This window comes from Rhinolophus sinicus, chromosome 15 (assembly GCF_057876585.1).
Source record: "Rhinolophus sinicus isolate RSI-liver-muscle chromosome 15, RSI-T2T, whole genome shotgun sequence".
Taxonomy (NCBI): domain Eukaryota; kingdom Metazoa; phylum Chordata; class Mammalia; order Chiroptera; family Rhinolophidae; genus Rhinolophus; species Rhinolophus sinicus.
In genome coordinates this window covers 133,776,136-133,799,073 of record NC_142515.1, presented here as the reverse complement: position 1 = coordinate 133,799,073, position 22,938 = coordinate 133,776,136, and the positions used below count along the sequence as shown (strand labels likewise).

The 22,938-nt window shown below is 46.0% G+C and overlaps 1 protein-coding gene across 33 annotated transcripts in view; it reads right to left on the bottom strand.

Moving 5' to 3' along the window:
• Positions 1 to 22,938, bottom strand: part of ANK2 (ankyrin 2) — a 359,674-nt gene that overhangs the window by 132,167 nt on the left and 204,569 nt on the right. For all 33 annotated transcript variants that reach the window (XM_074338595.2, XM_088792646.1, XM_074338609.2 and 30 more), the window contains 2 exons: positions 15,397 to 15,498; positions 1,435 to 1,533 (listed from right to left, as the gene is read on the bottom strand). In XM_074338595.2, coding sequence (XP_074194696.2) covers positions 1,435 to 1,533; positions 15,397 to 15,498 — 201 coding nt within the window. The remainder of the gene's footprint in view (positions 1 to 1,434; positions 1,534 to 15,396; positions 15,499 to 22,938) is intronic.

Sequence of the window (22,938 nt, the reverse complement as noted above, 5' to 3'; positions counted from 1 at the left end):
CACCTCTGACCATCCAGACACTGACCATCCCGTGGTGTCCTCTTCTGTCTGTCACAAGTCTGGTGTCAGTTCCGGACATGGCGGGACTGGGCTCCCACCGCCACTCACAGATGCTGTGAGGGCTGAGCTGCCCCCTTTACATGAGGTTCATGAAGTGTGAGTTCTTTCTGGACCTAAAATTCTACAGTTATAACCTGTGATTTAAAGGGAACCCATAATTTAAAATATCAAGAGCTTCAAGGGAAGGATAAAATAAAACAGCAAGAGACACTTGAGCAACCAAAGAGTGGTTGGTTTAGTGAATATATTGATACGGGCTACTCAGGGGGAGCCAACAGTCCGATATACATTCTGACTGACACCAACTATTTAACATTTACTTGATGTGATCAAGACAAACGTTAGTAAAAGCCTTATTCCTTCTTTATGTCCCAAGTAAGGAATTTATTGCACATAGTGATCGTATATTTTAACGTCTTTGGAATTGCCAGAGAGTTTGAGGTCTGTTTTCTGGTTTTTAAATTTCCCCAGAACTGCTGTGTCCCACACTGTGAGCAGGGCCAGCTGCGCTGTGCAATTGTGCACGAGCTGAAATCCAGGCTCACGGCCCTGTTCTAACACGTCCAGCTCCTCCTGTCTGGCCCTGATGGCACGAACGCCCAGCTCCAGGCCGGACTGCCCGCCTCGCGCACGGCCGCCAGAGCCACGGTCATCCCCCTGCAGGCCTGGTCTGCAGGCTCGCTCTGACTCGCTACTGGTTTTTTGCAAGTTAAAATTTCACCCTCTAAAGACAAAGATTTGTCACCAGTGGTGATGTTTTTTAAAATATCTGTTGTTTCTGAAATGACTCCCCAAACACACGGCTCAAATATATTTCAGCAAAAGCAGAATCAACAAGGGAGCACGTTTCTAGTGTACCAAGCATCTCATCCATTTCCTTAGAAATGGGTCAGTTTCTTCACAAACATACATTACAGTGACAAAATCTAATTTTACCCTAATAATGCAATCCAGGACCCCAAATCTCTTTGCCATTAGAGCATAAGGGATTCTATATAGTCTCTTACCAAGCTAAATAAATACATGAAAACACACAACTGAATTAAAGCATGAAAATTACTTGTTCATTTCCATTGAGATGTTCACTATACAAATTTAGTTTAAAACATGAATTCACCTTAGGAAAGTAGGAGCTACCGTCTGCAGAGGATTATATATATACTACTCTCGTCTCTGTGGGAATCAAGGAAAAATGCCCAAAATATTAGAAACGAGGTCCACAGAATTGTCTCATGCCTGATACGTCCCTAAAATTCAAACTTGCCAAGTTTAATGGGAAAGTTTCTATTTCAGGTCTTCATTGGTAAGAACCTGGTGTTCCAGAGAACAGGGAAAGGCGCTTTTCTGAGGAAAGGACCCCAGTATGAGCAGTACCTTGGTGGCAGAATCCACGGAAGACCCTCTTCCCAGCAGTTCCTGGACCAGGCCCACGTGGCCCTCCTTGGCGGCCAAGTGCAGAGCATTGAGTCCATTCTGAAGGAGAAGAAACAGGCCTCAGAGCAGGGAGTGTGAGGGCGACGGCTGTGACCCCCCAGCAGCTACAGCCCAGATGCAGACTGACCATGCGGTCCCCACAGCTCTTTCTTTGACAGCTGGAAGCTACTGCATTCAGAGAGACTAAGTCCCAGGGTTTTGGAATCAGAGAGGCAAAGAGGTGAATATTCATTAGAAATGTGGATTAGGCAACGTCATGTAAACCAACTTTTTAAACTAAGAAATATCAAAATACTTTCATATTGAAAAAAAAATAAGCAACTGTATCATTTATTGTGCCAGCCAGAAATGGAATTCTGTCCAGTTTCTAGAACACAGATAGCTTTAAATAAATCTTCTTTTTAATAAATGGGAGAGAGAAATGTCCTTTTCATAAAAAGCAGTGAAAAAGCCATAGAACAATTTCTGAGGTGACAACTTCGCAATGACAATACTGCTTAAACAACACTGAGCACGACGGGACTCATCTGAGTTCTTTTTTAAAAGTTAAAATTTATCTTTGAGTCTCTCAGAGCACTGCAATGCCTGGTTCCTACCCATCTATTACAAATCCCTGGAAAATTAATCACTCACCATAGCACTGAAAAAAGTTATTGGAGATTTCACTGCATGTGCCGTCTGCACACACTACACTGACATGAAGTGTGGAAGCTGGGCTTGCTGTACACATAAGGGGAACCAAACAGACACAAACTCCATACGGCAGAGTCTGTTGTGGTCTTTGTACATCTGATACTTAGTGATTTTCTTAAGGAGAGTCCTCAGGCTTTTACATTTGACTCAAAAATAAAGTCACACTTGTTTTTCTTCTGTGCAGAGCATGGCCCTGGTTTCTCACACATATTATCTGTGAGTAGACGACACACGAGTAGGTGTACTATCAATGTGCACAGGTCATGGTTTCCGTGTTTACTGGCACAAAACAACAGGCTTAAAGCACTTCCGAAATGTATTTTTAGGTTGGTGCAAAAGTAATCGCGGTTTAACAGCTTAAAAATAATCACAAAAACCGCGATTACTTTTGTACCAACCTAATATTCTATTCCTAGAAAACTTAGTAAATGACCCAACAATAAAAACTTGAAAAAGATGGTGTTTTACGACCCGAGTTCCACCATGATGTCAATGGTGCGAGAAATGATTCAACAAACATTACTTTGCACTCCCTTTGCCAGACCATGGGAAGTGTTACATTTTCAAGTTCTTTTCTGAAATAACTATCCAACACCCAATCTGTCTGGTAACAGGAAGTACTTAATTTAGATAGGCCTAATTTATGTCACAAACTCACTCTGACAGATCATAGGGTAGGAATTGTCAAGGAGATAAGTAAGCCTAGTGGTAAGCAAGAGCCTTTACCTGTCCTGACATCTGTTGATGTATTCTTCAGTATGGCATATTATTTATTGGTTTTCCTAAGTTGTTTATGGGAAGAAAGCTTTTACTCTATATCATGAGCCATTCCATAGGTGTTTTTGGAGAGTGGCTCCATTATTTCAGTCAGTAAAAATCAAATGTTCCAATCATTGGGAGTTGTCTAGATGGCCAAGCAAACTAACATTTAAAGAATTTTACATTTTAAGGTGCTTAGTGTAAGAAGTGGCCTTTCCTTTTCCTGGACTCCAACCTCTGTCTCCGTCTGAGGTCTTAGAACCTGGGAGGCCCTTTGCGACCCCCTAGTCCTGTGACACCTGGCACTCAGCCCCAGGCCTAGCACAGTCCTACCGGTGAAGGGCTGTTGGGTGAACAGAGCACAGAGGGGATTTTTTGGTAACAATGACATTTGCAAACAATCAAAACTATTTAATGTATTTGAAAGAAAATGATTGTGGAGTCCCCAGAGTTTATAAGCGTTCTATACACAGATCAGCATTTTTGTCCAAATGGGAATAGATATTGGGTTTGGAGATATTTCCCAGGTGCTTGAGGCCTGCTCATGGAACCACTAGACATACCCATGCAGAATTGTTATCTGCTGTCTAAAATCTGATGCCACGTAATTCACTAAGTTCTCCCTTGAGGGGCAAACCATGGGCTTGGGCTTCGTCAAATAACCAAATCACTCCATGCACGGCTTCCGGGTCGACCCTTCCTTTATGAATTCCCTCCAAGGCTGAAGGCACAGAAGCACCACTTGCTCTTCTGCGATTCTCTTTCAGTTTTAAAAAAGGTCCTTTTTGGTGACTTTTACACCCCATTAGAATTTTCCCATTAGCTCACATTTAATTTTTAGAAATTATTTTATCTGATGTCTATGTTTATTTAACTTAAAAAAAGTTTAACCTGTAAGTTGAAATCACCAGCTGAGAAACAGAGAGGATTTCCCACCTTAAGATCTCGGGAGCCCTGACCCCCTCAACCCCATACAGATCACACCTGCCTGGGTGGCACCCCTGGCCTCTGAGCTGTCATCGCTGAAGGACCAGGAGAAGGAGGACGTCTCCTCCAGGTTTGCCAGTGATGTCTCTCCTCGTTCCCTGACTCAGTATCTCCTGGTATCACGTCTCCCTATCGCACCGCGGAAATATTTTACTACGCAAATCAGCAAAGAATCTATATCAGGGGTCTCCTGCCAGCCAGTTGTTAAACACTAGCCAGCAATGTCACTGGGTGAATGCCAGAGTTCTAGAGGGTCTGACAACAGTTTCATCTTTAAAAAAAGTGAGGTGGAAAACGGCTCCCCAATGTCAACTCCTCTAAGGTATAGCAGCCTGAGTCTGGCTTTCATTTCTATCTAAAATTGTAGCACAGGCAACATCTGGGTGAGTCACAGGGAATCTTGCTTACATTCTTAACACAAAGTCAAGCATTATTAACTCATCATCAACCCTTTTTGCTTAAAAGGCTGCTCCAGATTGATTTGAAAATAATCAGCAATGCCATTCGGAACGTAGCTTTCTACAAATTCAAACTAGACAGGCTTGAGAATTAAGATGTTTGAAAAGTGTAAACTTTTCTTCAATTCCATCAGCGACCAACTCCGGGAGTTTGGAGGATCTGTAACACTTGCTCAGTCACCTCCAGGAGATATTTGTCCTTTTGGTCTATGGTGTCAGCTCAGCTGAAAGCTTGAACTTGACATAGACCAACTATTAAAACACGATTCACATGTCTCAACAAATATTGACAAATACCTTTTTAAAAATTAAGGTAACAAGATACTATCTCAAATAGAATAAAGCTGACACAATGTACTTATGAAGGTCCAATATATTTTTAAATTACACAGTTTCAGGAGAAGTTAATCTAAGGCTCCAACACCAAACTATTTATCTTAGTTTACTCTGCAGTTCTTTTCATGAACTCACAATATAGCCGACTCCATTTTCACAAACAAACAAACAACAACAAAACATTTAAATCCACAGAAGAGGAGAGAACACTTCCTCAATAACTAGCTAGATTTCTTCTCAATTAAATACAAGGCTGAGGCTCTCAGTTAAAAGAACTTTATAAGGAAAATGTACCCTTTTGGGAGCACAAAGATCCCACAAGTCACTACAATGTATTTCCATTTTACTGACAATGTCATGAAGAATATCATAAAATTTTTCTGTATGAGGGAACAGTTCAGAAACCAAACTGTATATAGTATATAAATTGAATTTGGGGGAATGTGTCTTCACGACTTCTGCAATACTAACACAACTGAAGCCAGAATGGTTATAAAGATGGGTGACGGGTAAAATTCTAGTGATAAATGCTGTAAACTCTTATCCTGCATTCTTTTAAAATGCAATCAAATTGAGACTGCAGTCCTACCGTGTTTCCCTGAAAACAAGACCTAGCCAAACCATCAGCTCTAACGTGTCTTTTGGAGCAAAAATTAATATAAGACCCGGTATATTATATTATATTATATTATATTATATTATATTATATTAATTATATTATATTATATTATATTATATTATATTATATTAATTATATTATATTATATCATATCATATCATATCATATCATATCCGGTCTCATAGTAACATAAGACTGGGTCTTATATTAATTTTTGTTCCAAAAGATGCATTAGAGCTGATCGTCCGGCGAGATCTTATTTTCAGGGAAACACAGTAGTGGTGCGTCCTTGGTCTGTCTCTATGTGAGTTGGTGTGGTCAAGTAGTGTGAACCCGAGTCCTTTGGAACAACCAACAGATATCCACTGAGCTCTGCTGTGAGCGAGACAGTGACTGGGCTTGTAGGTCGCTGAGTCCCAGGCACCGTATCCCCTTCGGTTCTACAACACTTGGAATTAAAATGACTGAATATACCATGTAGTTAAAAAAAAAAAAAAAGGTCTTAATGCTACTTTGAAACACCCATATGCACATTAATCAATCTTAAAGGGCAGAGTTACCTGTTTTTTTTTCACGTGTCTATTAAATTTTTATAAACCCATATAATATTTTATTTACAATCAGACTTTACAATAAGCTCTAGTCCCCATTTCTCTTGCTGATTTTATGAGATCTTTTGCTCACTGACTGTTTTTCTATGACTATATAAAACTAGTGGATGAAACCACAGGTAGAACAGATAGCCAATAAAATTTTTTATAGAGGCATTTGAGTGTTAGTTATATTTCTGGAATGTACATAAAAGATGTGGGATAGTACATCTAGAAAAGTTAAGGAACAGATTTAGGAGAATACAGCTAAACATATGTGAAGGTTAAACGCTTGAATCAAAATCCATTAAACTCTTTTGCACCTTAGCACAAATCCATAATCAATAAACACTCATCAGCTAAGCAACATGTATTTGCTAGGTACCCACCAAGCATTCAGCTACAGGCGCTAGCTTCTAAGGGAGAAGCAAAGCACACCTGACATAGTTTCAGTCCCCAAAGAGCTCCTAAATACTTATTATTAAACAACTGGCAATCACTGCTGCACTAGCATATACTTATCTGTGGGTTTTGCAAACCTCAACTGTGCTCTGCAATCTTACCTGTCGAGTTAAGGGTCCTCCAGTCTGTCAGGTGCATATGAGAAAAGCACAAACTAACTTAGATAACTCCCAAGGCTATACAAAAACTTAAATATTTGGAAGGAAGCAACTGAAATATATGAGTTCCTGAAACATATTAGAAGAAAGGGATGGAGAGCCAATGGCAAAACAAACTATAATAAGAGAGCAGAAAGTGAAACTTGGCTCCTGACCTCCCCCCACCCGCTCCGAATGGCACGCCTGGGTCACAGACGCCCTAAGCCAGAGGCTCATTTCAAGAGGAACTAGAGGCCCACAGACAGAAATACAAATAATTATGAAATACTATTTACAGTTTCACTCTGTCATTAGCACAAATGACATTGGCAAAATGAACCATCTACACCAAATTCAAAACACAAATAACCTATTTACATATCCCCAACCCAAGGTCCACTCCCAATACCCAACCTGACTCCCACAGTGGCTGCCGCACACCGACCACTCACTGGGAAGGAATCAGGATTTATTGATGGGGAAACGCAAAGCAGACGTGTCATCTTCTCAGACACAATTTAACTGATCTTACCGTGTCATTGGCTGGTCTCCACAGGTTTCTGATTTAATAAAGTGAATCAAACTGTGGGCAGCCTAAGAGGAAACTTGTTTTATTCGTGAGTTATTTTCAAATCTTCAAGGCTTTCTTTTTAATTTCCAAATGATTAATTTTTAATAAGGTATTTGCTAAACCTTCACCAATTCAAAAATGTTTACAGTGAGGCTTGGAATTTGGTGGCTCATTGGTCATTTCACAGGGAATAGCCTTAGCATAAGGTGCCTTGAAGATACTCTGCACCTCCCTGTCACTCACAGTGCAGACCCATCTAGTGGCCCTGATGACGCCCCCTTTTGGGCCACTGCTCTTTCTCCCCTGTCCAGTCCCATCAAATCTTTCTATCATATAATCCCCAAAATCTAGAGAACAACGTTACAGATGATGGTGAGTCAGCCTAGGAGAAGAAAGAGTTGTGAAAACTTCAAACTCTTATCAAGGTCCAGACGGATGAAGAGATGACGGGTGCTGAGAAACAAATATTGGTGAATGAGAGAATGAGAAACTTAATGATATAAATGACATTATTATACTTTATATTTTACATATATCATATCACATTATTTATATTTTACAGACGAGGACACTAAAATTCTCAGAAGTCAAGTGATTTGCCTCAAAGAGCCTCTCCAATAAAAAGAAGAGCAAATGTTCAAACTTAGGTCCATCTCATTTCCAAACTCATGCTTTTTAAGCTAAAATAAAAACCAGTGGTTCAAACTGTAGGTCATGTCACAGAGGAAGGTCCTCAAAGCTACTGAATGAACTGCCAATCAGCCTGCACCCAAACAGGAAGTAGAATAAAGAAACGGAGAGGAGGCGGCCGGATGGTTCAGTCAGTTAGAGCGCGAGCTCTGAACAACAGGGCTGCCAGTGTGATCCCCACATGGGCCAGTGAGCTGCGCCCTCCACAACTAGATTGAAGATAACAAGCTGCCGCTGAGCTTCCGGAGGGGCGGCCGGATGGCTTGGTTGGTTAGAGGGCGGGCTCTCAACAACAAGGTTGCCGGTTCAATTCCCACATGGGATGGTGGGCTGTGCTCCCTGCAACTAAGATTGAAAACAGCAACTGGACTTAGACCTGAGCTGCGCCCTCTACAACTAGACTGAAGGACAACGACTTGGAGCTGATGGGCCCTGGAGAAACACACTGTTCCCCAATAAAAATTTTTTTTAAATGTTGATTCTCTAAAAAAAAAAAAAAGAAAAAAAAAGACGAAATGTAGAGTGCACTGTGGGTGGCAGGTGCACATATTTGATTTTGCTTTGGATTTATTTTTTGGTGACACTCATGCACACCTGTGTGTGAGCCCGTGTGTGTGCATGCACGCTCTGGACTGCCATCAGATAAGGAAGTTTAGGCAGGACCGGAGACCTGAGGGCATCTTGGGGAGACCAGATGTCCGTTCCAACCAAACAAGTAAAAGCTGACGCTCTCCAAGCCCTTTCTAAGAGAGGAATGGTGTTTATTGTGCACATAGTTGAATTTTCTGAACTTAGTAATCTTAGTAATTCCCATTTCAGACGACTGCTGTGATGCCAAGCAGAGGAGTGACAACAGGACAAACGAGAATCTTCCTCTTGATAACACTGGCTGAACTCCTCCTCCTCATAAGCCCCCAGACGCCACCAGCCTGTACCTTCCAGATCCCATCCCTGACCCCTTGAAGATTTTAGATTCTAGTTCATTGCAAGTTCCTTTAACATATACAAAGGTGACTTCCCCCAAACTCCCGACTTTCAGGTTCCTGACTTGTCTGCCGAAGATTTTTCCTTTTTCTCTTCCTCTTCTCCTCACTTCCAGGGTCACACTCTGGACCTTGTCATTTCCAGTAACATAAGCTCCCTCCAGGACCGCAATTTCCCACCTCCAACCCTTGGATGACCACCTACTCCTGCCAATGTTCTGACCTCACTCGGCAATCCCGCGGCCCGACACCCAGCGTCTGTTCACCTTTCTCGGTGCCCACCTGTCTCCTCACTCAGCCGAAACCCCTGCATGCCTGTTACCATCGCTCCACTCTTTCCCTTGCAGGCACCCTTGTTTGCTTACCCTTTGCTGGCGGCACGACACATGCTTAGTGATGCCACAGTCCTGGGTATGTAACTCCACGTGACCCAGGCCTGAAAGTGGCTGCAGAACACACGGCTAGCTGGTCAAGACCCTTGGGCCTTAATGCCAATCACACTCTGTCACCTTGCTCACTCTCTCCCACTGTCCTAGGTGACCATCTCACACTCATCTGTCGCCAATCTCCATCACCTCCTCTCCCATCTTCACTCTCAGTTAATGACCTTGACTCATATTTCACTGAGAAAATAAAATCAATCACAGAGAATTTCCCTCCCCAGGCGGCTCCCAGCAGCACAGCCACCCTCCCTCCTCCCTGTTCCTTGACCATAAATGCTTCCCGTTTCCTGAATGCGCAGTGTTTTCACAAAGGCCAGAGGCCCGCATGTGCACTCAAGGGCCCACCCAACAATTCTCCCTCTCTCTCCTGCATCAGGGGTTTCCCGCTTCTGCTGATTTGTTTCCACCAGTGAAACAAAAATTCTGTTATTTCACACTTTTAAAAGCTTCTCTCGCTCCCACTTCCTCTTCCAGCCATCCCTGTTTTCTTCTGCCTTTTGTGGAAAGTGTCTTTGTAGCATCCGCTACTGATCCAGCTCTGTCTGGCCTTCATCTGTCACTCACCTGAGTGCTGTAGCAAGTCAGCGGCCACCATGTGACTAAAACTACTGCTCAGGCCCTCAGCTCACTGACCAGGAGCATTTCACAGCTGATCACTCGCTCCAGCAGAAAGCATATTTCCACTTGGCTTCCAGGCACCACACTGCACGTTTCCTGCCCACTTCTCAGCACTCAGCCCTCGACCCCAACCCCCGACCCCCAACCCTCCTCACCATCCCACCCTCTACAAGTCGGAATGCCCCAGGCTCAGTCCCTGGACTTCTTCACTTTTCATAAACACTCCCTCTTTTGGCGACCTCATCCAGCCATGGTTTTAAGAAGCACTCAGCGCTCTGAAGTACATACCTGGGGCCACAACCTCTCCTTTGAACCTCAGACTCAGATCCCCAGCTGCCTACACAATGCCTTGGATATCAAACAGACGACCAAGCTTCACATGTTCAAAACCAGCCTTGTGGCGATGCCCCAAACCCGCTGGCCACACAGTCTCCCCGTCTCATGCTCTCCGGCGACTCCCGCCTTCCCCCGGGCTCCTGTCTCACTCTCATCCTACACTAAATGCATCAACAGAGCCTCAGCTTCGGAACGATCTGGAATCAGCCGCTCCCCACCTTGTCTCTCAGCTAAGGTCTCCGGGGGCGTCCCTCCCCTGCCCTGCCACCCTGTGGTCTGAGGAGACAGTGGAGCTTCAGTCTGCAAGCAGGTCTCTGACCGCCTCTGGCCCCCTCAGCCAGGGCTTGTGAAACAGCAGTGGTCCCGGGCTGCTGTGCCTTGCCTGGCCCTCTCCCTCCATCACCACGCTGCCTGCTCGGGCCCCTGGAGGAGTGCCAACCCTTCAGGGCTGCCGTGACCGCCATCCTATCCAAAATGATGCCCTGCCCTCTGCCCTATCCCCGCTGCATTTCCCCCTCATATGCACCTCTTCCGGGGGATGGGCTGTGCCCTCAGCTGTGGACTGCAGCTGTGTGACGGCAGGTTGGTGCCTCTCTCCCCTACACCCAGGACAGTGCCTGCCACTCAGGGAACGCTCACCGCAGAGGAACAAGTGCCACAAAGAAGGTGCCTAGAAGCCAGAGGTGGCCTGAGAATTGTGTGTGAAGCCCACGTCTTTCAGTCATAGAAACAGGGTGTTCAAGAAAGTTCCCAGAACGTGATGTGTCTGTTCCCATCCAAAGTACTTAAGACGGTCACATAAATAATTTGCATGAGCGGCTCCTGGCACTTTAAATGAAAGAAGAGTTACATTTCAAACATCTTCATAAATCTGTGCAGGTACAAATCAAGACAGGACTTGTGAGCACTATGGACAAGAAACCCACAGAAGGCTCTGCTGGAATTACTGGACCCAGAACAACTATCACCCCAAACCGAAAACTCTAAGTGCTCAGCACGTGAGGTGGACATGAGTCGCCGCGGCCTGAGTCGGCACCAGTCAGGACAGACCGAGGATGGGTACCAACGCATGGCAGGAGCTTGGGGAAGAACACGGAACCCCAAGCAGAATGGTGCACGCAGCCAGAAGCAGACACTGGCACCTCCCGCGCTTCTCTACATGAGGGCACTGATGAACACACACGTGTGACTGCAGGATTTGCACACGCACTTGTGCCTCGCTTAACCCCGTGGGAAGCTGTGCACAGCGCACCCCACATTCCGTTAATTCCACGGATTCAGTTCTCACCTATCCCTTTTTGTCGCCTAAAGTTCCACGCTAATGGAAGAGAGCGTAAGGCCTTTGTAAACAAGATGTTGGTCTAATGTAACCCAGATAAGCAGTAACTATCAGCAAACTGATGACAGGCTCTGACCACACCGCTAGTGTCCGTCCTCCGGGGGAACCAGAGCTTTTGCTAACTAAGGCTTGGGTCGAGAATGAACATAAAAAGATGACATTGTTACAGGATTTTCATTTGCAGTACAGCCTGAATGCCCACTCTGCTGAGCTTTTGCAAACATCTCCTCACCCTGGCCTCAGCGCTAGGGCGACCACCACCTTACAGTGGAGGAAACTGAGTCCCGGAGAAGCTGACGGCCAGGATCACAGGGCTGGTAAGTGGATGCAGGGGGAACCTGGATCCCAGCACCGTTTTTCATGTGACTTCTGGAAAAGCTCTGTGGTCTGAGCCATAACTGTGGGCATATGCCAGTCACCGCTGTGTGGGCCTGCTTGTGGGCAGAGGCCTGGTATTTCAGGAACATTACTGCTATTTTGAAAAGGGTACTTTGACCTGCCTTCTGCTTTTTAGAAGGAAACCGGATCTAACTGGTAACTGTACACTTTGCACCTACCTCAGTGGCACAAGGTCAGCACCGACAACCAGGACGCTTGAAGAACTGCTAACCTTTAGTGTCACATCTAGGATCACGTCCAATAAGTGACAAGTGATACCTTCATTATGATGTCACTGCAGTGGAACCAGTACACTTTATACATGGGGAAATTATCTGAACCTGATGACACTTTCATCGACTGGTACCTGCCTATAAATTTTTAATGAAAAGGCTACAGAGTCTCTATTTAATGTCTGGATGTTATCTCATCTGTAACATTGTGGATTATACACAAGTACTGAATAAATAAGACAAGCAAGAGTCTATATGAGTTTCAAAAATAGGGAGCAAACGCTAAGATTTATTCTCTCTTCTGGACATATAAGAGATAATAAGATAAATCATTGACTAGCTTAATCTTTTAAAGAAAAGAAAATATAACAGATTTGTAACCATGTGAAAATGAAGTTTTTTATTAAAGAATATTGTCTTGTGGCAAATTTATGAATTTTCCCCATATCCACTAATTGATTAGAAATCAAGTGGTGTTTTTGGATTAAATTTCAACATTTCCATGGTAGTTATGAGTCAATTTTAGAGAGAAAAAAATTTTCATCCAAATTCCAGTTTAAGGAATCTCAGCAAACCAACACATGCGATATTTTGGGGCTGCTTGTGCAGCCAAAATTGCTTTTCATTGAGAAAGAAACGGTACAGAAAGTCCTGGTTTCTAGGTTACGAGTGCTCCCCAGAAATCACCTACAGGCGAAGCAGAGGGCGGTCTCCTCCCACAAGCCGCTGGCTGTGAGTTTCGGCATCTGTAGAAATAGCAACACTTCCGCGGGGGGTGGAGAGAGGGGGTACCTCTCACCCTCTGGGGTTTGGAAATTGTTTTCTGCTCTAAAATCTATCTGCGTTCTGGTAGTCGTTCTGGTGATGGTCCTCTTTGACTTCAAATTTCCTTTAACCACCTGTTACGCTAACCTAAGGACGACCAAGGTCTTTTCATATTATCAGTGGAAGATGAAAAATAAGATTTGAGCTCCAGATAAAGTCCGTCACCACTGTACATTCTGAAGGGCAGGTCCAAACATCTCAGGAAGATGTCCTACCATAGAAAGGCCTGGGACACTGGGACAGATGGAACCAGAGACCCTGGAGACCTCACTTAACCTCTGGTGGGCTCAGTTTCTGCATTTGTAAAGCCGGGCAAATGCCGCCCTCACAGCTCTGGTCTCTGGTGACTGACGAAACTTCACATGTGAAGCCCCCAGAACAAAGACTGGCACATCTAGCTAATTAGCTAACATTAGTCACTTTATGTCCCTAATCTCTATTTAATGTACATTCTTGAATAGCAATAGTAATGAACGAACAGCAGACAGCATTTACTGTATACCTAGGAAACCCAGGAGATTGAGAAGCGTCAATCTCATATTTTGTGTGGAGGTCAATTCTAATTTTTCTGACTCTTGATGAATTACATGTAGTAATCATAGTTAGAGCATGTACAGCTTAGAAAGCCCTTTAATAGGTCATGACAATTTACCTTGCAACCCAGTGATGTAAGATTGGATGCAATAATAATACTACATATAATAATACCTTGTGTGAAACATTAGAAAAATGTCACTTTCTGAACTGAAATGACTTGATGAAAGTGGGACAGAACTTAAACTTGAACCTTTGGTCTCTAAATTCTGTGTGGTGTCGTGGCATCGTGTTGCCTTCTCACAAAAATAAATGTTCTTCCTTTTCAGAGTAACATTGGCGACTACAAGGAAACACGTCAGGCTGCTCAAAACTTTTTGAGGTAAATCAAGAAGTCAGGTTGGCCTATAAAGCAAACAGAATTGAATATTTGCTGCTGAGAGATTATTTTTCTAAAAACACCCTAAACAACTAAATATCATGTTATACTTCAGGGTAAAGTCAACTTGGTTTGAGGTTTTTCACTAGGTTCCCTTTTGCCATTATTTATAATTTCATCTAAATGAACTGATAGTTTCATTGCCCAGTCTCTAGATATTGCAAATTTAGAAAGTTAATGAACTGATATTAAAATTGGCGGAATACTTTTAATATAAATTTTAAAAATCTTTAAGATAAACATGATAAAATTATACACTATTTCATATTCAATCTCATAGACATTTCTGGAAGAAGCTCCTACATCCATGGGGGAATTTTGATATCCTTGTCTAGTAAATTGGCTGATATACTCAAAGTTCAAATAATTTGTTCAAAGGCACACTAGAAACATATCAAATAAAAAGATTCCCAATGGGAAATCAGACGGAGAAGAAATGTACATGTAGAATATGAAGATCTTGTATATTTACTACAGGAGTAAAGGAATTTGGCCTTTTCCAGGTCAGTGACAAGCAGTATGTAAGATCTGGGATTTCATCTCATCTACGAGCTGAAAAGCCCAACTGTAATTGCTTCCCGATGCTGGTGGAGACATGAGTCTCCTGGGTCAGAGACAAAGGACGTTATATGCACAGCAAAGGCAGCGGCTGCATGTCGACTTGTTGCTTGAGTGTCCCGTGTCCTCCCCACGCACACCCCTGGGAACAGTGACGGTGCCTGTGCATGTGGTGGGTTATGATGTCAGAGAAGAATGCCTCACCGGGAATGGTCCCTCCGGGTCAGCTCTATCAAGCACACACACGCACGCACACACACGCACACACACCTACACAAGCCTATCACCAACATTTAGCACAGTACGGTGAACACTGGAGCCCACTAGAAACTTAAATTCATGACATAATAATCTTAGTCTAAAGTAGCACAAAACTCTCAACATCCCTGGGACCAAACAGTATCAAAAATGTGTGTTTTTGTCTAAAGCCTTATCAAGTTGATGTGATGAATGAGTCATTCAAATACTTCATTTCCGCCAATAGTTTCAACCTCTTCTCAGTATAATTCATATTTTAAAACAAATTAGGGGGGAAAAGGGGGATTTTTTTTAGATTCTCTTTGTTCTCTTTTCCAAACCCTAACAGTTACGGTGAGTTTAAAGTCACAAGGCAGAGAAGAAAAGAAGCAAGAGTCTGGGGCACCAGCAGATGCTGAGATGAAAACACCCTTCTCAGGCAACATCCCACCCAGGGTGGCCGGGTCCTCACAGACAGAACTGACACCACTTGCTGGTTCTGCTTCTACTTTACCAGCAAATCAGCTCTCAGTACAAACGTCTGCGGCTCCGAAAGTCGGGAAGGGGTGGCAATGGGCTTCCCCTGTTTTAGTGAATGCAGTAAATGCGGGCGGCTGCACACAGGCAGGCAGTGAGGGTCCCTCCTGGGCTCTGCGGGGTGAGCTGCTCCCACCTACCTGGTTGCAGGTGTTGATGTCCACGCCCCCCTTCAGGTACTCCACGACCTTGTCCAGGTTGCCGGCTCTGGCCGCGCGGAGGAAGCTGGCGCTGCTGTCAGACTGAGAAGAGAGAAGGCGGTCAGTGAGCTGCTGACACGAGACGCGCACGTAACACAGAGGGACAGGATGCTCAGGCTGAGTTGACGGCCCTGAGCCGCCGTCTGGGCGAGGCCGCGCCTCCAGTTTCCTGAGAGCTGACACTGGCGACCCTGGGACCCGCCGCCATGACAACACTGTCACTGCTTTATCTTGAATCGCAGCCACTTCTGAAGAGGAATTTACCCCCAAATGCACCACGACTGGTCAGTTTAGCTTCAGGACACTGGTGACGGCACTGAGCCTAATGTCACGTTCAACCAGAAAAGTCAAGCAACAGAGGGACCGGGTTTCTTCTGTCTGGTTTTCGGGTGAGTCTGGGGGACGACGCTGAGAAGGGTCACTGCAGTCACCTGTCCGCCTTATCAGGCAAGCAGCGCCCCAAGGAGAACCGCTCGGCAGCCCCGCCTGGGCCCACGCAAATGCTGTGAGCCCGGTGATTTTGGAAAAACAAAACCAAATGAATTGAAACCGGCTGACACAATGCCGGCTAAGTCGCTTGGTATCGATGACGGCTCTCGGTGGGGACGGCGCGGGAGGTCCTCAGCGCCCCCACCGCGCTCCAAACCCGGTCCTGGGGAAAGCCTGCATTTTCCGCACAAAACGCCCTATGGGGGCTGCACCCCGCCCCCAGTTCCCCCGCCCCCCGCTTGCTCTCAGATGCCACACCCACGGACACGCACAAAGCTGTGACTGTCCTGCAGCCACTGCCTGACTAAAGCGGAGCCGGGAATCGAAGGGGACGTCGCGCACCTCCCGGCACGTGCGTGGGCTGCGGCCACCCGCCCAGCGTCCTCCCAGCAGCTACAAGACACCCACGGCGGGGCCCCGGGCACCTCGGGGTGACGTGAGGGAACTGCAAGGGACTCCTCCGGGGCCTCACGTCCGGGCTCAGTGCACACGGGGGGGCACCTCACATTTACTCAAATACCAGTCATTGGGGACCCAGAAAGGGTCGGGAGTGGTGACGGCCGTCGCTGCGCCCGATCACAGGCCGGCCCTCCCGAGCCGACCACGGCCTGGTCACAGGACAAGAGTCCACCCCGGGGCCACCGTCCCCGCCAGGCTGCGGTGACGACCTGTGACACGTCCTCCAGTGCCTGGTCTGGGAAACCACTGTGCCGGGTGCCGCCACTTCTGAAGCCCGGGGGACATTTCCTGCCTCCAGGCTTCTGGCCACAGCACTGAGAAGGGAGCTGTAATCCTAGGGCTAAGCGGTGTCAGCATCTCACAGGAAACATGATTTAAAAGAACAAAAATTAAATAATAGGCGGTCATGATAGAAAGTATGACAATATCATTTCCCATGTAGTTTTGAAAATAAATATATGTACTGTGTAGAACTGTCTAATCACTGACACTAATATAATATTGTATGTCGACTGTATTTTAAAAATAAATTTAGAGACTGTTTAAAAGGTTGTGCCCAGAAAGCGCTTCCATCTCGTGCATGAGGCTTCAGAATTCCAGGAGGGGACGTGCGCTCAGTGTTCAACGTGGGCGCAGAGCCACGGGGGTGTCCCAGGCACCTCAGCACTCATGTGACACCATGATGAAGGAACAATTCTTATACCCATTTAATAGGAGAGGAAAGGGGTTGGGTCTCCCAGGTCACACCGGGGCTCAGTGAGATCCCTGGTCTGACTCGTGTTTGCCAGCCTCCGAGCTTGTCCCCTCTGCGACCCTCCTCTCCCTGCACCGCTTCGCAGCGGGTGTGGCTGCGTGCACCTGAGCTGCGACACCTGAGCCGCAGCTTTGTTCCGTGTGTGGAACCACCACATGCCCTCATCCGCGGGTCTGTCTACATCACAGCACGTGCTCAGCACAGCGCCTCGGTCGGACACAGTTCCTGGCTGACGTCCCTGTTGTCATCAGCCGTCTACTACCCAGGAAAAGCAGGAGGTGGCTGGAGACGACTTAGAAACATATGCACCTGGGATGAGGAAAGAGGTGGCACACACGGTGTCAACAGGCCAGGTAACTGTCCGCTTGTTTAATCACATCAAACTCGCTCCATGGCTCCTGTGCAGAAGGAGTGCCATGAGCAGGCAGGGCGGGAGGGAGGGGGACGCCGTGAGACCCCACGCGGAAGCTGGAGGGGCTACAGGCCTCCCTGAGGGGTACCCCGCACACGCTCTCGGCACCGTCTCAGGGGCTGGGCGAGACATCCAGGGCACTTCTGCTGTTACATAACCACAAGTTTTCATAACTGCTTTTCTCTGTTCTGAATCAAATTTCTACAAAGTAGAAGCAAGTGAAGGCTTACAGCCAATCCAGAGAGTTTTAGCAGGGTGTCCCCTCAGTGTTCAGGCTGGGCCAGATGCAGGGGAGAGCACCAGGTAAGCGGCCCTGCCAGGGACCTCATCGTCATTGAGTGACAGCAGGCTTCCCTGGACGGTGGGTTCTTCTAGAACCTCATTAAGAGACTCAGTTTTCCCCAAGTGAGAAAATGAATCATAAATGCATTTTGCAAATGCAAACAAGTGAAAGTATTATTATAAAGTTGTCCCAAAACAAAATTAAAATGAGACTTAGAAGTTTATGTGTAGATACTGACAGTATTGACAGTCAAAGTACAGGACTGCGTGAAACTAGTATTTCCCCCACGTATTTCCACACACGCACTAGCTGCTCTACAACCAGGTCAATCTGGGATCACAGCTCTGCACACGAGAGCTTAGGATAAGCAGCCGTCAGGCTCGTCACCTCCATCACACAGACGCGAGAGGACTCGGGGGCTTATGTTGACACACACAGCAGTTTTTACCAGGCTGCTTCCCGCTCAGAGTAACACAGTTCCGTGTTAAGTACGGGGAGTGGGCTTTCAAAGCAGACTTGTCTCCTGGTTCAACCAGGAGAAAATGAGGCAACAGCAATGCCCTGGGAACATCTCAGACAAACCCAAGAGCAGCCCCCCTCTGAGTGCTTCACCACTGCTTCCCTCGGACTTGCGAGTCCTAATAGCATCACACTCACGCCCATCAGGTCTGGCTCTTTCAGGGACTCAGTCACTGAGCCCCACTGAGTGTGACCTGCAGCAGACGATGTCATTTAACGCGTCCCCTTCACCACCCCAGGGGGCATCTCAAGCCAAGAGAGAAAAACCTCCCTTAATTTCTCAACAGTTCTGTACATTTTTTGTACCTGAAGGTTAGACAAAGGTTAGTGCTTTCCCAGCCAGATGTGTGTGGAATGTGGGGAACGTGCATTCAGAGAGACCCCTTATCTCCTGAGGGAAGGCTTCCCCCAAACCCTGGCTACAGATTTGTAAAATTCTGTGCTTACGTTTCAACAATAACCTAGCGAGGAAAATGGAAGCTTGTAGCAGGTCACCTGCTGTCTACCCATTAAATGAGTGCAACCACGTCCTGTGTGTTTGTAACTCAGCAGGTGATGGACAAGTGACATACAGGTGACGTAGGCACAGACAGTTTGGCTTGGGTACAGAGGGTGCTCAGAAATCTGGTCCTCATGCTGGCAGGATGGGGCAGATGTGCTGAGCTGGAAGACCCCAGCACGGCAGTTGGCAGGCAACCAGGACCGGCTCACTGCCATCGTCCGCAGGGAGCGTGACAGAACAGGCTCGGTCTTCAGGTCCCAGTTTTCTCTCTGGTTGGGTTAGGGGCACATGTCGACCTCTGACTTCATTTCCAAGTAAATAAGGAGCTTTAAACAATGGTCACCTGGCACGCGACTTAGCACATTTCTCTCATAGCTTTGAGTTCCATTATTCTGAAACAGGAAACAAAGGCTTAACTGTAATAAAAATAACAACACTGGGCTTGTGCGCTGGGGTTTGGGAAGCAGCTGGTAGTGTGGACTGGCCGGCAGTGTCCAGCGAGTGGCTCCGTCAGCCGGGGGCATGGTGGACCCCACACAGGCCTGACTGACCCCTCCAAGGAAAGCACACGTTCTTTGTGCAATTGAAGGAATTCACACTTTCTTTGGATGCAGTGACCCCTTTGTAAAAACACAGTGGTTGCCGGACTACCCTGACATCCATGTTCACAGAAATACAAAATAAAGAAAATGTGTGAAAATAGCCCAAGGGGAAGACCTTGATGTGAGTGTCATGAAAGGGACATTTCTAAAATTCCATGGGTTTGTCCCAGGACTGTGGGTAAGTTAAGTGCACATTCAGCCAACCACAGGCTGCAGATCGTCTTGAGTCTGTTGCAATCTCCTCATCAGAACCTGTGTACTTTACAGAGTTGGGGGAGGAGTCACAGGGCAGGACTAGAAGCGCTAAGCCCCACGACAGGCAGAGGACACTCACTGAGCTTATTGTGCACTTGCAGTTTTTCTTGTAAATGATAAATGCCCAACAGCGGCAAAGCAAAGCACAGATGCACACACACTCGCTGTTCCTTAACCGTGAAGGCTCTCCCAGAAGACCACAATGGTCACCTAGCACATATCTGAAAATACTCTCTTAGCAGCTCAGGTTTGAATCCCCATCTTGTCATAAAGTGAACTTTGGGGGCAATCGAGGACGGCATACTAGACGTACTGGAATGTTTTAGAAAGAACCCACAAGTTGCATGTGTGTGCATGTGTGTGCATGTGTGTGTGCACTATGAGCACGTGTGTGCATGTGTGTGCACTGTGAGCATGTGTGTGCACTGAGAGCATGTGTGTACATGTGTGTGCACTGTGTGTGCATGTGTGTGCCTGTGTGTGCACTGTGAGCATGTGTGTGCATGTGTGTGCACTGTGAGCATGTGTGCCTGTGTGTGCACTGTGAGCATGTGTGCCTGTGTGTGCACTGTGAGCATGTGTGTGCATTGTGTGCATGTGTGTGCATGCTTGTGTGTGCACTTTGAGTGTGTGTATGTGCATGTGTGTGCGTGCCTGTGTGTGTACTTTGCGTGTGTGTGCATGTGCGTGCATGCCTGTGTGTGCACTGTGAGCATGTGTGTGCATGTCTATGTGCACACGTCAGTGAGACTACAACAGAATTCTGGACAGGAAGTTTCTCCTGAGCTCAGAATACTGATATCCTGCCTCCAGGCAGCTGATGGGGCCCCTTGGACCAGGGCACAGCTGAGCGACCCCTTTCTCATGGGTGGACGTGACCGTGACTGCTGCAACTTTCTAAATTTACCCATGTGCTGTGAACTGCAGTTGTCAAGAGGCTGAGCTGTTCAGGCCTGATCCTCTGCAAGGTACAGAGCTTATGTAATTTTACACCGAAACGTGGAAGATGGGATGGAAAACTGGCTTGAAAAGCAAAGTGTTTGATTAAGCGCCGCACCTAACACACGGTGGTGGGAAAACCCTCCCAATCCACATCTGTCGCTTGCACCACCAAACACTCGGTAAGCTTCCAGCACAGCACGCTCCGTTGCCAATCAGCCAGTGACCCCTCTCCACGACCCCTCCAGTTCCTGCCTTTCCAAGACCGAAACTTCCTCTGAGGAGCTTTCAAACAGATGACTGACATGGTGGGTAAAGCATGGGTCAGCTCTGAAGAGAATTTGGAAAAGTAAGCAAACTCTCAGTTTAAACATGACCACGTAGGAACAAAAGCAGGCTAACTCATCTCACGGAAGCATTGGTTCCCTTGTAGAAGAAAACTCAGGCTTCAGCCAGGTTTCATGACAAACGGACATTCTCCCCCAGCTGTTTTATCGTCTGCCTCCCACAGGAAATTGTATGAAGTGGGTCCGTTTCCCAGACAGCTTCTGTGGAATCCCTCCCGGCCCAGCTCTAAAGCCTCACTCACTGCCCCTCCAGAGCCCAGCCCAGGGGGAGGTCGAGAAATATTGGTGGAAATGAAACAAAATAAAGGAAGGTCAGTAAAGGGAAGCTGGCGAAATGGGGCCATGAAGCAGACCGGCCACTATGAGCCAGTGAAGAGTTTGGTAGATCCAGTAAATGGTCAGACTCACTGAATTTTAAATTTTGGTGTCAGATCTTGATTAGCCGAATTTATACTTGTTATATTAATCCACCTGAAACTCATTAGCTAAAAGTAAAATAGTTTTCAAAGTCTCTTTTATAACTGGATCTGCTATCCACAACAAAACCAAATAACGCCAAACTCTTCCTAAGCATAAATGAATGAGGAGAAATGGGCGAGGGCGGCCTCCTGTGTCCCTGTCATCTCACACGTGAGCCATGACAGACGCCGCCGTAGCAATGGGGTGATTAGACAGGCCAGGCGCTCAGCAGTGTCTGCCTTTAACTGGAGGCTGACAGATAACTGGCCACCATGACATCAGCAAAGAAATTCAATATAGAAAGAACCGGTATCTTACTGACAGTAAATATGTAGAACCATTACTATCCTCTTTCTTCAAAGTAAGAAACGATAATTTTGCTCTTCTCTGGGGAGAAAGAAAAAGTCTTTATATAAAGCAAAGCACAAGCTTTTATTGTTGCATAAATTATCCGAAGAAGAAAGGAAGTACTGACTACTCAATGTTTCTGGGCGCGTAACATACAGCAATGTATTTCAGTATCTCCAGTAGTTACAGTAAGACTAATGAACTTTCTGAACAAGAGAGACCACTGGTATGTTTAGATTATTCTGACCAAGATTCAGAGGAGAGAGGCTGTGATGTGTTAGAATTATTGTGCCTATAAAGTATACCTCGCTTCTGCTAGGGAACCTATCTATTTAATTCCACCTCTACACTCTTACATAAACATCTATCTGTAATATGACATGAAATTAAGCTGTCATATGCGTGGTGTGTGTGTGTGTGTGTGTGTGTGTGTGTGTGTGTGTGTGTGTGTACAGAGAGAGAACAAAATTAGAACTTCACTCGAAGGCAGGAACCATGTCTCATAAGTGTCAGACTTTCCAAATCCGCGGTCAGTGCCCGAAACATACAAGCCAGTAAAGCTGATTACGATGATAAACCCTTGGGAAGAACAGTTATCATCTACTGGGGGTGCCAAAAATGTACACACATGACTTGTGTTCATCTTTTGTTATCGGTATATATTGAGTATTACAATTTTAATACAGTGTTTTCCTTTCTTAAAATGTGTATACATTTTTTTGGCACCCTCTATATCTTAGTTTTATGCAAAGCTGACAACAGGTGGTATAAATACAAGTTATTCTAGCTTTAACTGCTCAAACATTAAACTTAGAAAATTGCTAAACAAGAGTTAGATTTCTTTTAGGTCATAGAAGAAGATAGCATTAGAACATTTTTTGCAGGGCAGTAGTTAACTGTAGCCCAAAAGACCTTGTCCGTCCACCCAAGTTCACTTAGTTGAAATGTCCACCTTTTCCTTAAATACTAACACTACAGGTACCTTGTAACTGGTCGCTGACGAAGGGCTGGGAGGCAGGCTTCTCTGTCTCAGTAACTGAAGGCAAACCTTGGGGGAGGAGGAGATGCTGAGAATTTCATCTGAAGGGTCTGCAGAGAATGGCATTTCTAGTCG